The sequence below is a fragment of the Hirundo rustica genome, chromosome 7 (assembly GCF_015227805.2).
Source record: "Hirundo rustica isolate bHirRus1 chromosome 7, bHirRus1.pri.v3, whole genome shotgun sequence".
In the NCBI taxonomy this organism is placed as follows: domain Eukaryota; kingdom Metazoa; phylum Chordata; class Aves; order Passeriformes; family Hirundinidae; genus Hirundo; species Hirundo rustica.
Genome location: NC_053456.1, coordinates 38,082,499 through 38,095,879, shown reverse-complemented (window position 1 = coordinate 38,095,879; position 13,381 = coordinate 38,082,499). Strand labels below are relative to the sequence as shown.

General features: G+C 54.6%; 1 protein-coding gene across 1 annotated transcript in view; it reads left to right on the top strand.

Annotated features, from left to right (window-relative positions):
* Positions 1-13,050, top strand: part of LOC120755132 (RNA-binding protein 44) — a 29,010-nt gene extending 15,960 nt beyond the window's left edge. The window contains exons 17-18 of the mRNA XM_040069751.2: positions 4,898-5,036; positions 12,289-13,050. Of these exons, the coding sequence (XP_039925685.2) occupies positions 4,898-5,036; positions 12,289-12,544 (395 nt within the window). The 3' untranslated portion in view covers positions 12,545-13,050. The remainder of the gene's footprint in view (positions 1-4,897; positions 5,037-12,288) is intronic.
* The last annotated feature ends 331 nt before the right edge of the window (positions 13,051-13,381 follow it).

The window sequence follows — 13,381 nt, the reverse complement described above, 5'->3', positions numbered from 1 at the left end:
GCTGCCGGGGCTCGGAGGTTTCGCCTGACGGCGGGGGCACAGCCCGGGCTGTCGGCACGGGGAGCCGGGAGCAGATGGCTCCTGAGGAAGGCACAGCCCTCCCCAGCCCCAGCCCCTGCCGCTTTCCGGCCAAAACCGGAGTTCCAGCTGAGCACCAGTCTCCTTTTGTCCTGGTCAACCGAGGGCCGTTTGCAAGCTCTGACGCCTCTGCTGAGCTGGTGGCTGCCAGAAGCGGCCCCACTGGAAGGGGTTTTTAAACGGAGGGTACCAGACCCTTCCCAGGCTTCTGCAGATGCTGGGAGGGCCGATTTTCCCATTTCTGTGGCTGAAAACTGGGATGTTGTTCACGCTCATCTTCTGCCTCCCACCCCACGTCCTCTCCCCACCCTCCTGTGAGTGTTTCATTGCGCAGCCGAGTCCAGACCACGAGGCTCATTCTCAATAAAACAGCAGAACCACCACCTTGAAGAGGAGAGGAAAGCAGCCTGTTTCCCTCTGGGGCTTGTTGAGCACTAATCATTTCACAGGGGAGGCCTGAGGATTTGGGAGAAGCCCAGGGGAAGATACTGGGGTGTTTGTTCTCAGAGCCCAGAGCTTTGTTGGTGCCACGTGTGCCAGTGCCAGCCCTGCTGTGAGTGTCACTTGGCAATTATCTGCCATTCTTGGGGTTCAACTTTTGGATGAATACCTGCCTGTTTCCTGCTCTTTGCTATGAAGCCCTGAACAGTTTCTCCCCAGAAATCCTGACAGATCAGCAGGATGGTCTGGTGAATTCTCTGTGGGTATCATCAAATAGTTTCATCATCCACTCGGCACCGTCAGGGGTACTTGCAGAAATGCCTAGGAAAGGAAATATCCCATGCTGTGCCAGTCTGAAATTCCCAAATCTCTTCTCAGGCTCCACAGTCCTCCCTGCCTCCACTTCCCTGTTGCACATCCCAGCAAGACAAGCCCAAGAATTGCTGGAGTTCCTGGAGCACTGAGGAGACAAAAGGCCAGAGAGCGAGGAATTGTGCAGAGGGATACTGATGGGAAGCGCAGGATGTTTCTTGCAGAGAAAGCTCAGGGATTTTTGCTGGTGAGCCATCACTGACAAATGTGACAAATGTGTGGGCTCACAGAGGGGTGGTGTCCCCAGAGCTCGTTCTGGAGGGCTGGCCCCGAGCTCTTGGTCCAGGCTCCAGCTTTGAGAAGTGCAGTGTAGGAGGAGTCCAGTTGTCTTCTCTCTTCGTGAAATTTTTGTAACAATTCAGGACCAACACTGTTTTTTCTGCTGAGATAAATGTGTGACAGGTTTCTTGCAGCTAACCCTCAGTAAGCTGGGTCCTGGTGGATGCTTGCTGGGACTCTGCAGGACATCAATCCCAGGGCAATCACGAGGATCTGGGATGCCTGCAAAAGCCATCCCTCCAATCATCTCCTCAGCACTGCTCTCCAGGTGTTTCCTGTGAGGAGGCAAACGAGGGGTCCTTAATATTGCATCCTTTAACAGGCAATCAGGGATTCTCTCAGTAGGGAAGGTTGTTCATCAACAATTCTCATGATAGGAGAAGAGGGAATGGCTTCCCACTGCCAGAGGGCAGGGTTAGATGGGATATGGGGAAGGAACTCTTCCCTGTGAGGGTGCTGAGGCCCTGGCACAGGGTGCCCAGAGCAGCTGTGGCTGCCCCTGGATCCCTGGAAGTGTCCAAGGCCAGGCTGGATGGGACTTGGAGCAACCTGGGATAGTGGAAAGTGTCCCTGCCCGTGGATACCTGGATAAACTTGAAGGTCCTTTCCAACCCAAACCATTCCAGGATTCTATGATTCTCTTTGTCCGTGTGGCACCTGAAGACCAAGCTGGGCTTTGGAGGTTCCCTGTGGCTCCAGTGGGATGCTCCCAGAGGAGCACTGCATTCCTGCAGCTCTCAACAGCATTTTTCCTGAGAGAATGGCAGTGACAGGGGCCCGTGACAGGGGAGTTCTTTGGAGGCAGCTCAGCCTTGGTGCGGTTGAGTTTTGGAGCTCAGTTATTCAGCAGCTCCTTGCAGCCTTCACAGATGGATGCTGCTGAGTACAGAGCCATGACTGCTCTGGAGCTCAGTTATTCACAGCTCACTGCAGCTGACTTACACCATCTCCATCAGCAGGGCAGAAGGAACGCCTTCTGGAATGAGAGCCAGGAGATAAAAAATCTCCCCTGTTGTTACAAACCCTGAGCCTGTCCCAGTGTGAAGTGGGGTTGGGGGAAAATCTGTGAAGCAGCAGAGGTCTGTGGGGTGAGGTGGGGACCACGTGGGAACATGGCAGGAGCTTCTCACTTTGGCCTTAAACTGTGCAATTACAGCTAAAGTCAGTTCTCCCGGTCAGCAGGAAACAAAAGAGCGTTTTTGCCTCGCCGTGCCCAGCTCCACCCTCGCAGCACTGACACAACAGGCCCTGCTGGGCCTCGCTGCTCCCGGGTGTGGGACGAAAGAGCCCTTCACCATGTCCAGAATCAGATGTCCTTGGAAAAGGTCACTGGTTGATGGCTCTGCTCTCCCCACTCCCTGGGGCAAAGGGATTTGCAGAGCCCACATGTAGGTGTGGGAGAGGCATCTCCCAGGAGCGGGTCCTGGTGGGGCAGGCAGAGCTCCTGGGGAGCACTGAGGAGGTGCCAGGGCCACAGCAAGGTGCTCACCTGCCTCTGAAGGACCTCCAGAGCTGCCGTGATTGGCAAGTGCTTAAAACTCCCCAGGGTTTGGTTTTCACTTGGTTTGGGTTGGTTATTTCTTTTAATAGTAGGGCTGATTTTCATGCTAGCTATCTGTGGCTTGCTGCCACTTCCAGCCAGGTTGTGGTTGCTTCCTCCTTGTCCTTTATTCAGTGTTTCTCCTCTCTCCACTCACGGTTAAGGTGTTTTCCTCCAGGTTCATTCTGCACAAGCAGCTGTGTGATCATCAGGAAACATTTGGGCATCCCTAAGGATAGTTGTGGCACAGCTTGTGTCTGGGCTCATCCCGAATGAGAGTGGGGAGGAGCAAAGCCAGGCAAAAAGCAGCCTGGCCGTGATTGCTGAACTCTGCTTCTCTCTCTCCTCGTGCTGTACAGCTGCTGAATTTCCTCAAGTGGCTTCGTGTTCCTCAATTTCTCTCTGTGCTTTGCGTGTCTCCCTCAGTCCTTCCTGGCTCTGTTTCCTCCTGTGCTCCTCCATCCCCTCAGCTGCTCATCTATCTGCTTTTTAATCCCTTCTCCTCCCCTGCTCCCCCTTGTCCTTTTGCTGTGCTCTCCTGCTCTGCACCTGACCCGTTCCCCAGTGGCATTTTCTCTGCAAGCTGCTTGTCCAGACAAGTGATGGCTGTGATATTTCCAGGGCACTTGTCCTTCACAGTCCAGCGCACGGACATCACCACGGGGTGACCCTGGGGTGGCTGCTGAGCCTCCGCCTCGCTCAGCCGTGTCACTCCTTCACTTGACTCATCCAGAGTGGAAGGGGTGGCAAGGGGAGAAAATCCTCCCGGCCATCAATCATCCTTGACCTGCCTGGACTGAGATTTATGGTCTGCAGATCATTCGTGTTTGCCTCGTGTAAAATTATTGCACCTTGCCTTCTTCCTTTTCTTCCTTTTCTTCCTTTTCTTCCTTTTCTTCTTTTTCTTCCTTTTCTTCTTCTTTTTCTTCTTTTTCTTCTTTCTCTTCTTTCTCTTCTGCTTCTTCTGCTTCTTCTTCCGCTTCTGTTTCTGCTGCTTCTCCTCTTGGTGCTTTGCCCATGCACATCAAACCCTCCCATCTGGGAGCAGGGCTTATCCCAGGCTGAGGTTGTGCTCCTGGCAGGTATCAGCTGGGCAGAGCTTGAGATTTTGATAAACTCAGTTTTATTATTGCAACAGTGAGGCTTTAATGCTCTTCAATTTCTCTTGGCCCCGTAACTCCCATGGTTTCGTCTCAAGTCAGGCCAAAGCGGCTGCTGCTGTCAGAGGCAGCGTGGGAGCCCTGCACCCATCCGAGAACATCAGCCAAGGCTCTGGGGGCTCTTCCCACCCAAATTCCCAGCAGGTCCTGACTTCCTACCAATCGCCATAGGATGCTAAGTGCTCCGAGGGTCTTGGAGGCCGCAGAGGGATGGTGTCCCATGGTGATGTCCCTCGGCCACTAAGTAAGCAGCTCAATTCTGTCGCATTAAAAAAAATCAGATAAAAATAAAGCACAGAGTTATTCACACATAGCAAAAAATAGATCTGGTATGTGGTGCCTGCCTGCAATGCACTCCAGGAGCTGCAAAGGCACTAGCTGGCACTTTGGGACCAAGGGAGAGCTATTATTTATAGCCAGGCTCACTAAATCATTCCTCCAAAGGATTTTTTTCCCCTTCACTTTGTAGCATCAGTGTCCTTTCCCTTCCCCCTCACCAGCAACATAACAGTGTTTGTGCTGAGGCTGTAAGCAGCACCTTATTCTTCCCTGTCTTTAAAGCAGCTCCCAGGAGGGAATTCAGTCAGCACTGTGCAGCCAGGGACGGGTCTGATGGATTTCCCTGTGTCTGTCCCTGTGCTCCATCAGAGGTGGATATTTGTTCCCAAGTGTGGCACCGTGCAGGTCGTTTTTCAGGGCTCAGCAGCAGGGTTCTCTTATTCCCCAGCTTCCCCCACACCCTTACTTGTTTTTTAAGGCCTAACCCTGGACCTTTGAAGTGCAAAGGCATTTCGGGCGATCAGCAGAGAATAGATCCGCATCCTCGCCGATGGCCGAGTTACCCGGCACGTCTCGGATCTCTGATCAGCGCCAGGCGCTTGGGAGGCTGCGAGGAGGGGAATAAACCTGAGAGAAGGAGGCTGGGAGCAGCTGGGCTCGCGCTGGGGTCGGCTGTGCTCTGGCGGGGCCGCGGGGGGACGGGGGCTGTGAGCCCAGCGGGCCCTGACAGCCCCGGCCTGTCTTGCAGCCCAGCACTTCATCGCGGCCACGGCGTGCCAGGAGGCCGACTACGGCTGGATGATCCGGCACTACTGCCTCAAGCAGTTCCAGCTCAGCATGGAGGGCATCGGCCAGCGCCTCTGGTGCGACTGGGACGAGACCGTGGGGTAAGTGAGCTCCCTCTGCTCCTCCCTCCCGTCCCGCTCCCCTCTGGGCCTTTGGGCTGGAGGGCGCTGGGGTTTATTTCGGGGGGGAAACAGCCCGGTTTCACTCTGTGCTGCTGATGCTGCCCTGCCTCTGCCTCTGCTGGGCCCCTAAGGGGTTTCTCCAGCCCAGAGGGCTTGCAGGGGAGAGCAGTGGATGTTGTGTGCCCGGATATCGGTGAGGATTTTGGCAGTCTCCTGGGTGTGCTGGATGAGGAGGGTTGGGCACTGCCGGAACAGCCAGGCCTGGGGTGTTGATCATTGGCCAAACGCCGGCCGCAGCACCTAGGGCTGTACCACGGGGGTCGACACCGCCCTTAACATCCTCATATTAGTTCCTCAGCAAGCTGGGAACCTCCCTGAAGCTCAGCAAGGGGAAGGACAAAGTCCTGCACCTGAGGAGGAGCAGCCCCAGGCACCAGGACGTGCTGGGGCCGCCTGGAGAGAAACTGGAAAGGGACCTGGGGATTCTGGTGGGCACCAGGTTGGACATGAGCCAGGAAGATATCCTGGTGGGAGAACACGGGCAGAAACTGAGGCACGGGAGATCCCCTCTGGACAGCAGGAAATGTGTTTTCACTGTGAGGGAGGCCAGACACTGGCACAGATCTCCCAGGGAGGATGTGGAATCTCCTTCCTTGGAGATACTAAAAAAACTGCTGAACATGGTCACCAGCAACCAGCTGTAGGTGGCCCTGCTTGAGCAGGGGCATTTGCACCAGGTGAAGTGGATCTCCAGAGGTCGTTTCCAGCCTCAGCCATTCTGGGATTGAAGGGGCTTTCAAGGAGCCTAGCCTAAGCAGGGTTTGGAAGTCAGGGTGGTGGCCACGCTCCACCCCACAGCAGTGGAGCTCCAGTAGAAGACTGTGGCTCTGTTGTGTGTTGGAAACTGGTGGGTTAATGGAGAGGCAGACTGGGATCCCCATCACGGGGGCTGCTGGTGCCTCACAGCTTGATGGACGTATTTTCCATGAGATTTTTCATTTCTTCTCAGCACTCTGGCTCTGCAGACAGTTCGAAACACCTTAACTCAGCGAGAAAACCCCGTAAGCCACCGAGATGTCCTGAAACCCTCACTGTGAGAAAATCCCAAACTTTCCCAGCGGAGCTGCTGGCTCAGCCTCTGCTTGCAGAAGTTGTGTGTTGATTTTTCCAGGCAACTAGAGGGAGAGGCTGGAATGGTATGGCAGTGGCAGCCGCCTGCTAAGCCTCCTGTTTGTAATCAGTGTCAGGGAGTCAGTCGTGATTTACGACCTGGGAGCAGTGGAGATGCAGCCTTGCTTCCCTGGTGGAATGCTTGGGAGCATCTCTGGGGGATAAGGAGGGTGGAAAGGGAACCCTGCTCGGTGCAACCCCAGCAGGGACACTGGGGCTGTCACAGAGGGGGAATAGGCTGCTCTGTGGGTTGGGTTTCTTGGGGGGGAATTTCCTTTGGGTTTGGTTTTGCTTTTATTGCAAACAGTGCTTTCTCTGGATGAGCTCTTTCCTATTTATAATCAGCGGTCTGAATCTTTTGGTACCACCGTGGTGTAAATCTGCTGAGATGGTTTTGACTGGAGTTGAAAGACTGGTCAGGGGTGGCTGGCTCTTGGTTGGAGAGAATAACCTCACTCTTCCCCTCTTCAGCTGACTTCCCATGTTGTGCCTTTCCCTGGGAAAATGCAGCAGTGGAACAAAAATGGGCTGATGTGGCACCAGTGGGGATGGAGGTCAGCTGGAAACAGGGAGCAGATGGTGCCGTGTGCCATTAGTGTGTTTTGCACAAAAATTAAAAGGTTTTGTGAAATTTTTGTGATTTCCTGCTTCATGACCCTTTCTTCTGTGTGAAATTAAAACCTGCACATGTATTCATATCCATCTTTTGTTCAAGGTTGGACTCCAAGATCTTGGAGGTCTTTTCCAACCGTAACGATTCGGTGACTCTGTTCTGTGATTCTAAACGTGCTATTGGGTTTTCCTTCCCCTTGATCCGTGGCAGAATGGAGGGGAAGAGACCCGAAAGACTGTGGCAGGTTTCTGGTTTTGAGAAGCCTCGTGTGGTGCTCAGAAATGCCCAGGGCTGCTGCTGTTGTTGTTCCAGCCCTCACCATCTTGTTCTTTATCTCACATGTCCTGTTTGTCTCCTGAACAGCTTCAGCTAAACTCGTTACCCTTGAGGCACTTGGAGGAAATGTTGATAAGCTCCCAGGGTTTAATTTGATTGCCTGAGTCCATTTGCTCCGTGCAAACACATGGCTCAGGGTTATTTGAGGGATGACATTCCTCTGATCCTCTTGTGCCCTCAGGGCACTGGAAAAATTGGGTAGAAATAGTTCAGTTACTGCAGGAAATCAGCTGCGAGGATATGGGGTTTGGGTGGGCTCAACACCTTGCTCCCTGGATGTGTGTGGGAGTCACCATCCCCTTTTTGGGGAAATGGAAGGTGTCCCAGCAGGAGTGGGCAGGGGGTGGCATACCTGGCTGGTCACCTCTCTGGCTCTAGGGGAAGGATTTTGTTTTCCACCAGGTGTGAGACAAAGAAATGGAAATAAAGCCCCTGCCTAGAGCCTGTTCTCTCCAGATCTTCCCCCAGACCAGGGCATTTCGATGCGTGAAACGTCTGAAAGAAGGAGAAATGTTGGGAGGTTTTGCCTCTGGGCCACCGGCAGCACCATCGTGTTTGGGGCTCTGATTTCCTGCATGCAGCATTTAGCAGGGAAATGCCCCTAAGCTCCACCATTTCCTGCTCAATTGAGGATGGGCGATGGGAACCTCTGGATTCATGAATTGTCTCAGCAGTCTGTAATCCTTGGTCACCGGTCCTGTTCACAGGCAGCAGATGCTGCTCCCTCTCAGGGGCATCAGCTGAGCTCTCGCACCGCTGCTCTGGTGTAACCAGGGGGTCTCTCTGGAGCAGGAGCGTTGGGTGAGCTTGGGCTGGGCCATGTGGGCACGTCTGTCCAACCCCCTGGAGCTCTGCTGGCTTTCTTAGCACTGCCTATGTAAGGAAAATGGGTGGGTTTTGATACATGAGTTTTTCTCACGGACTGAGGGAACTTGCGTGAGCTGTTGCGCGCTTCGGCTGCCCCGGGATTCAAAAGCCAGACCGGAGCTCCATCTCGGGATCTTTGGTGCCGAGGGCTCCTCCACTCCGTGCTGGTGGTGCCAGGAGCTCGGCTGTGCCCGATGAATTATCCCAAAGATCAGCCTGGCTATTTTGACTCCAGCTCCGGCAGCGTGCTGCCTGGGCCAGGGGGATTAGCTGTGGTCTCCCTCGAGGCAGCTATTTCGGGATGTGGAGGGGTCGGGCCGCCACTGCTCACCCACGAATGCGTCAGCAGGAGCCCGATCACTTGGGGATACTTTGCCTCAGCTCGGTTTCGGCTGGAGGGCCGTGGCCAGCGAATGGATTTGCAGGAGGGGGATGCTCACGGTGCCCAGCGCCGCCACAGCTGCGGGTGTCACTCCGGCCCGGCCAGGCATCTTCATCCCAAATATATCCACCCTGGGGCGTTCCTGAAAATCTCCACGGAATGCCTGCCCCTCTTCCCCTCCCCTGTCCTGTGGGAAGGAGCTCACCAGGGGGATGGTGCTGCTCTGACAGCTGCAGCCAGGGTCGGAGCCGCTCGCCCAGCTGCCAGCACACTCACACTCTGTCTTCAGGTTATTTATCCATTATTTACAGAAAACAGATTGATCCATTCCCTTATTATCTCATTATCTACTTATTTATCTTCAGCTCGCCAGGTCCCCTCTGGATGCCCCTTTAGCCTGGCTCCAGGCTCACGCTGCAGCCTTGCAGAGGAGGAAATCAATGTTTTCTTTTAATTTGCAAAGCAAAAGCGCAGCCTCGCGGTGTTTTCTTTTTTTTCCCTTCTGAAGCAAGGAATTCAGGGAGGGTGGGAAATAAGGTGGATACTCGAGGTGAAAGAGAGAGCTGTCAATCCTGTGAACCCCAGTCCTAGTGCAACACCATCCACGTCCAAGTGCTGTCAAGGAATGAATGCCAGAGCCACTTCCAGTCTTGGCTGCAGTGGTAAAAAAACCCAGAGGCATTTGTTAGGATTTGTAGCAGTATAAGCATTCAGATGCCATCAAACCCTAAATCATTCCTTGACTGCTTCCCACAGTGGCCCAGCCCCATCCCCATCCTGCCTGCAGCCCATGCACAGCATCCTTTAAACCCAAACCATTTCCATGGTGACAGGGAAAACAGTTCTAACTGCAGCTCACACTGGGTAGGGAAAGATCTTCCAAAGCACAGCTGAGCTTTTCAGGGCCAGGGGTCTGTCTCCTGGCAGTGGTGGGATTGTTTGGGAAAACCTACCCTCTTCTCAGTGCTATCCTAGAGCTGCTTCATATTTTTGTGGAGGAGATGGAGGCTTGCAAATGAGCTCTGGGCTTGTCTGAAAGCCAAAAGCTTCACTCCACGTTTGCTAGAGGCGGAATGGAAGCTTGGAACAAAGTTTATGAGGGAGACCCTCCTGTGGAGTCAGGAGATGCAGAAAGGACCCCCTCAATTTCCTGGGGTGGGGTCTGGGTGTGGCTGGATCCAATTATTTACTGCATAGCATAGGTAGTTGTATATATTTCCCTGCTTGTTGGAACGATATTGAAGCAAAGCTGTTAAAATGAGCAAAATAATTATTGAGTGGAGATTGAGGTTATCCACGTGGGCATATCCTGAGCCCCTCTTCTCCATCCGTCCGTGAGAACTTTCACAGAGAGGGTAAAGTTCCAACCCTCTCCGCAGAGAGTTTTAGTTCTGTGACTGAGGATCCTCCTTGCAGCCTCTGGAGTTTGGCTCAGCTCTGCGCTGCTGGGTGTGCTGGCTGTGGGGGCACACGGCTTTCTGGGGCCGGGCTGTGGGCTGCAAGAACAGGCAGAGCTGAGCAGGAAAACACCCCCCTCCCTGAGGTGTTTCACCACCAGCCCAGGCTGGATTCCCAGTGGGACCAGGCTGGGAACAACGTGACCCTGCTGGTGAGAAGGGAGGGAACCAGAGGCTGGGGGATGAACGTTCACCACGGCAGTGGCAGGGAGGAGCGCACTCAGGCTGAGGCATCGGCGCTGCTGCTCTCCAGAGGGATCCTGATCCGGTCTGACAGGGCACTGTAAGCAGCCTGGTTAACCCTGGTTATCCCTGCCCAGGCAGTGGATGCTGGCATTGTGTCAGGAGAGGGTCCCCAGTGCCCTGTGACCGGGTGCATTTGGGGTGGGCAGGAGATGATGGAGTCTCACAGGGCTCTTTGGGGGTCTGTGAGGTGAAGTGGAAGAAATGAGAGCGCTTGGCCAATAGCTGAGAGCTCAGGTTTGCTCTTAGTTGGCCGTTGATAGAAGTGCCATGGTCAGGTTTGCAGAAATCTGCTCTTGAAGAGCACCCAGCCTTGCTCCGCCTTGGCCAGGAGCTCGGCAGCCCTCGGTGTCACTTCTGCACTGGGACTTGTCCCTGAGAAGTTTCTTTTCCCTCCGAGACTCTCCCACCCACTCCCCACTGGCCTCTGGGGCGTGTGGGGCAGAGGGTGGGAGTGCCCGTGATGCCACCCTGCTCCTGCTGAGGATGCCATCTGGAGCAGGGGGGTTCAACAAAAACAGCCAAAACAAAAGGGACGAGAGACTCAGGGTGTGTTAAACGCCCCCCATTAGCATGGGGGACCTCCCTCCCGTCAGAGCCCCACGGCCAGCTCCCGGCCCCCCACGCTGCCCAGCTCCTCTCCTCGGGTCCGTGCTCGCGTGCGGAGGTGGCTGAGTGCGGAACGGGGCCGCTGCCTCCCCGGGAAGGGCAGGGACGCTCCATCCTTTCACTTGCTGGCACCTCTGCGCTCCGGTTCCTCGCCTGTCTTCACACAGAGCGATGGGAGCGGGGATTTATCCCCGTGGAAGCGCAGCTGGAGCCAGGGGAGGGCTGAGCCAGCTGCTCTATGGCCCTTCAGCTTTAAAAATAGCTTTTATTCGCCTGTTAACACTTTGCCTCTGGTTCCTGAAGATGCTGTGGCTCCCGAGATCTCTTAAGGATGCTGATGAACAGGAAATGGTAATTTTGCACATTGGGATGCTGAGCAGAAGCTGCTTTTAGCAGCTGCAGGCCCCGTTAATTAAATCTCTGGCTGTGTGGGCACAGCCTGCCCCAAAACCCCAAACCCCAGCTGAGGAGCTGCACAGGGCTTGTGGAGAGTGGCTGGGAAGCTGCTTCTAAAATATTTCTTCCCGCAGGCAGGTTTTTAATTGGAGAGCTGGGGTTTGCTTTGCTTGCTTCTCCAGGATTAGACATGACTAATGGGGACTGGGGGGGGGAAAGTTGTATTTGTATCTGTGTTTTTACTCATAGCCAGTTTGAAAGCAGGGAGGGTTTACCTGTCATTCCAGAGGATGGCTGGATGGCCTGGCACAAGGACAGTGTCTCTGACTCAGGGCTGCTCCTGGTTTTCCAGGTATTTTTTTTAAAAAGTGGAAAAGTGGACTTGCTGGTCATAGAGGGGTGGGATGGGTTGTGGGTTTCGATGCAACCTCCCCGGTTTTCAGCAAATAAAAGAAGATTTTAAAGTAGAGTCAATGTACTTATTTCTGTCCCCCTTTGGACTGAACTCACACGAGCTGGAGGATGGTGCTCCAAAGGCCAGGTTGGGATGGGTTTCTTGAAGGTCTGCTTAAAAAATGTGGGTCTGGCCTGTATTTTTAACAGCGCAGTTCAGGCAGGAAATTCTGCAAAAACTAACACTAACCAAACGAAAACCCTCTAAACTTGCTTCTTGTTATTCCTGTAAATACTATTTCTGCTTTCGTTTCCTTCTGTAAATTAAACCACCACCAGGTCATTCCATAAATGAAAACTCCTTTTGGCTGTGAGTAAGCACTTCAAAAGTTGCCACCAAAGCGGCAAAACCTGGTGGGAATTTAAAACACCCCGTTACCTTTTTACCTCTCCAGCTATGAACTCCACACCCCATATATTTTTATATGGGGTTTTCGAAAACCCGCTATGTTATATTTTTACAGGGCTGGGTACATCTAGCTGTAAACTCAAAAAATAGCCAGAAACTTTAAGAGCTCAAAAATAACAGCTGTAGTACAATCTCGAGTGCGCACCTCTGTAACAGAATACGATACAGGGAGGGATATATCATATTGCCTTGGTGTATATACCGTAGATGATGTAGCACGTATCTCGTATTTTACATACAGCATAGATAATGCGTATCTGCGTGTACAAACCAGCCGGTGTCCCCGTGTTTTGCAGCACCTACGGGGAGCTGACCAACTGCACGGCGCTGATCGCAGAGAGGCTCGACTGCTACTGGCCCAACCGGCTGGTGGACGAGTTCTTCGTGGCCGTGCACAAGCAATACTTCAGGAACTGCTCCCCGTCGGGCCGGGCCCTGCACGACCCCCCGAACGGCGTGCTGTGCCCCTTCATCGTGCTGCCCGTGCTCGTCACGCTGCTGATGACGGCGCTCGTGGTGTGGAGGAGCAAACGCAGCGAGGGCATCGTGTAGGCACGGCGGCGCCGGGCGGGGCTCCCCGGGAAGGTGGCCGGCGTTCGGGAGGAGGATCGCCGAGGGAAGGAGCCCCGGAGCACGGACAGCATCGCCGCCGCTCCTGCGGCCCGCTGGTTCCCAGTAGATGTCATGGAAGCGACGGGTGTCGGGCAGAACGGGCAGCGGGGACTCCGCCTCTCCCTGCCGCTCCCGGTGCCAAACGGGAAAAACTCAAAGGGAAAATCCAGACCCGAGGGGGATGCGGGCAGCTGGAATCCTGCCAGCCCCGCGGGGCCGGCCCGGCATCGACACACGCGAGACCGGCGGGTCTGGGAGCGCCTGAACATCTTCCTCTCTCTGTGCTGTTTGGGTTTCCCCCACCCGTGGAAAGGCACCTTCTCGCTGGGTTGTGCCGGGGACGTGGGGAACAACGCGGGCAAGCCTGCCGTGCTGCCCCGGGGCTAGCAAGGAACGGGAGTAAGGTGCTTCTCCTACCTAAATAAATAAATACACACATGAATAAAGCGGGTGCCTGTCTCTGTGAAGGCTGAGGTCAGGCCCCCCTTCAGCACCCTCATTCTGTGATGCCAGAGCCCCCCCAGTGCTGTGGGGTCCCTGGGGAGCTCTCTGGGTGTGGGTGGGCAGCTCTGGTGCAGGGACACTGGGCAGCACCTGGGATGGGAGGGGGACACCCAGCCCTACCCTGGTGCACTCAAGAGCCCTTCGGTGCTTTGCAGGCTTAGGAAGGACTTCCCTGGGGACACCCAGCTGCTGTTCACTCCTGACTCTCATATTTTCCCCCCCAAAAACAACCCCAAATCCTAGTGGGACACCCAGCTAAGACCCCCCCTAGCC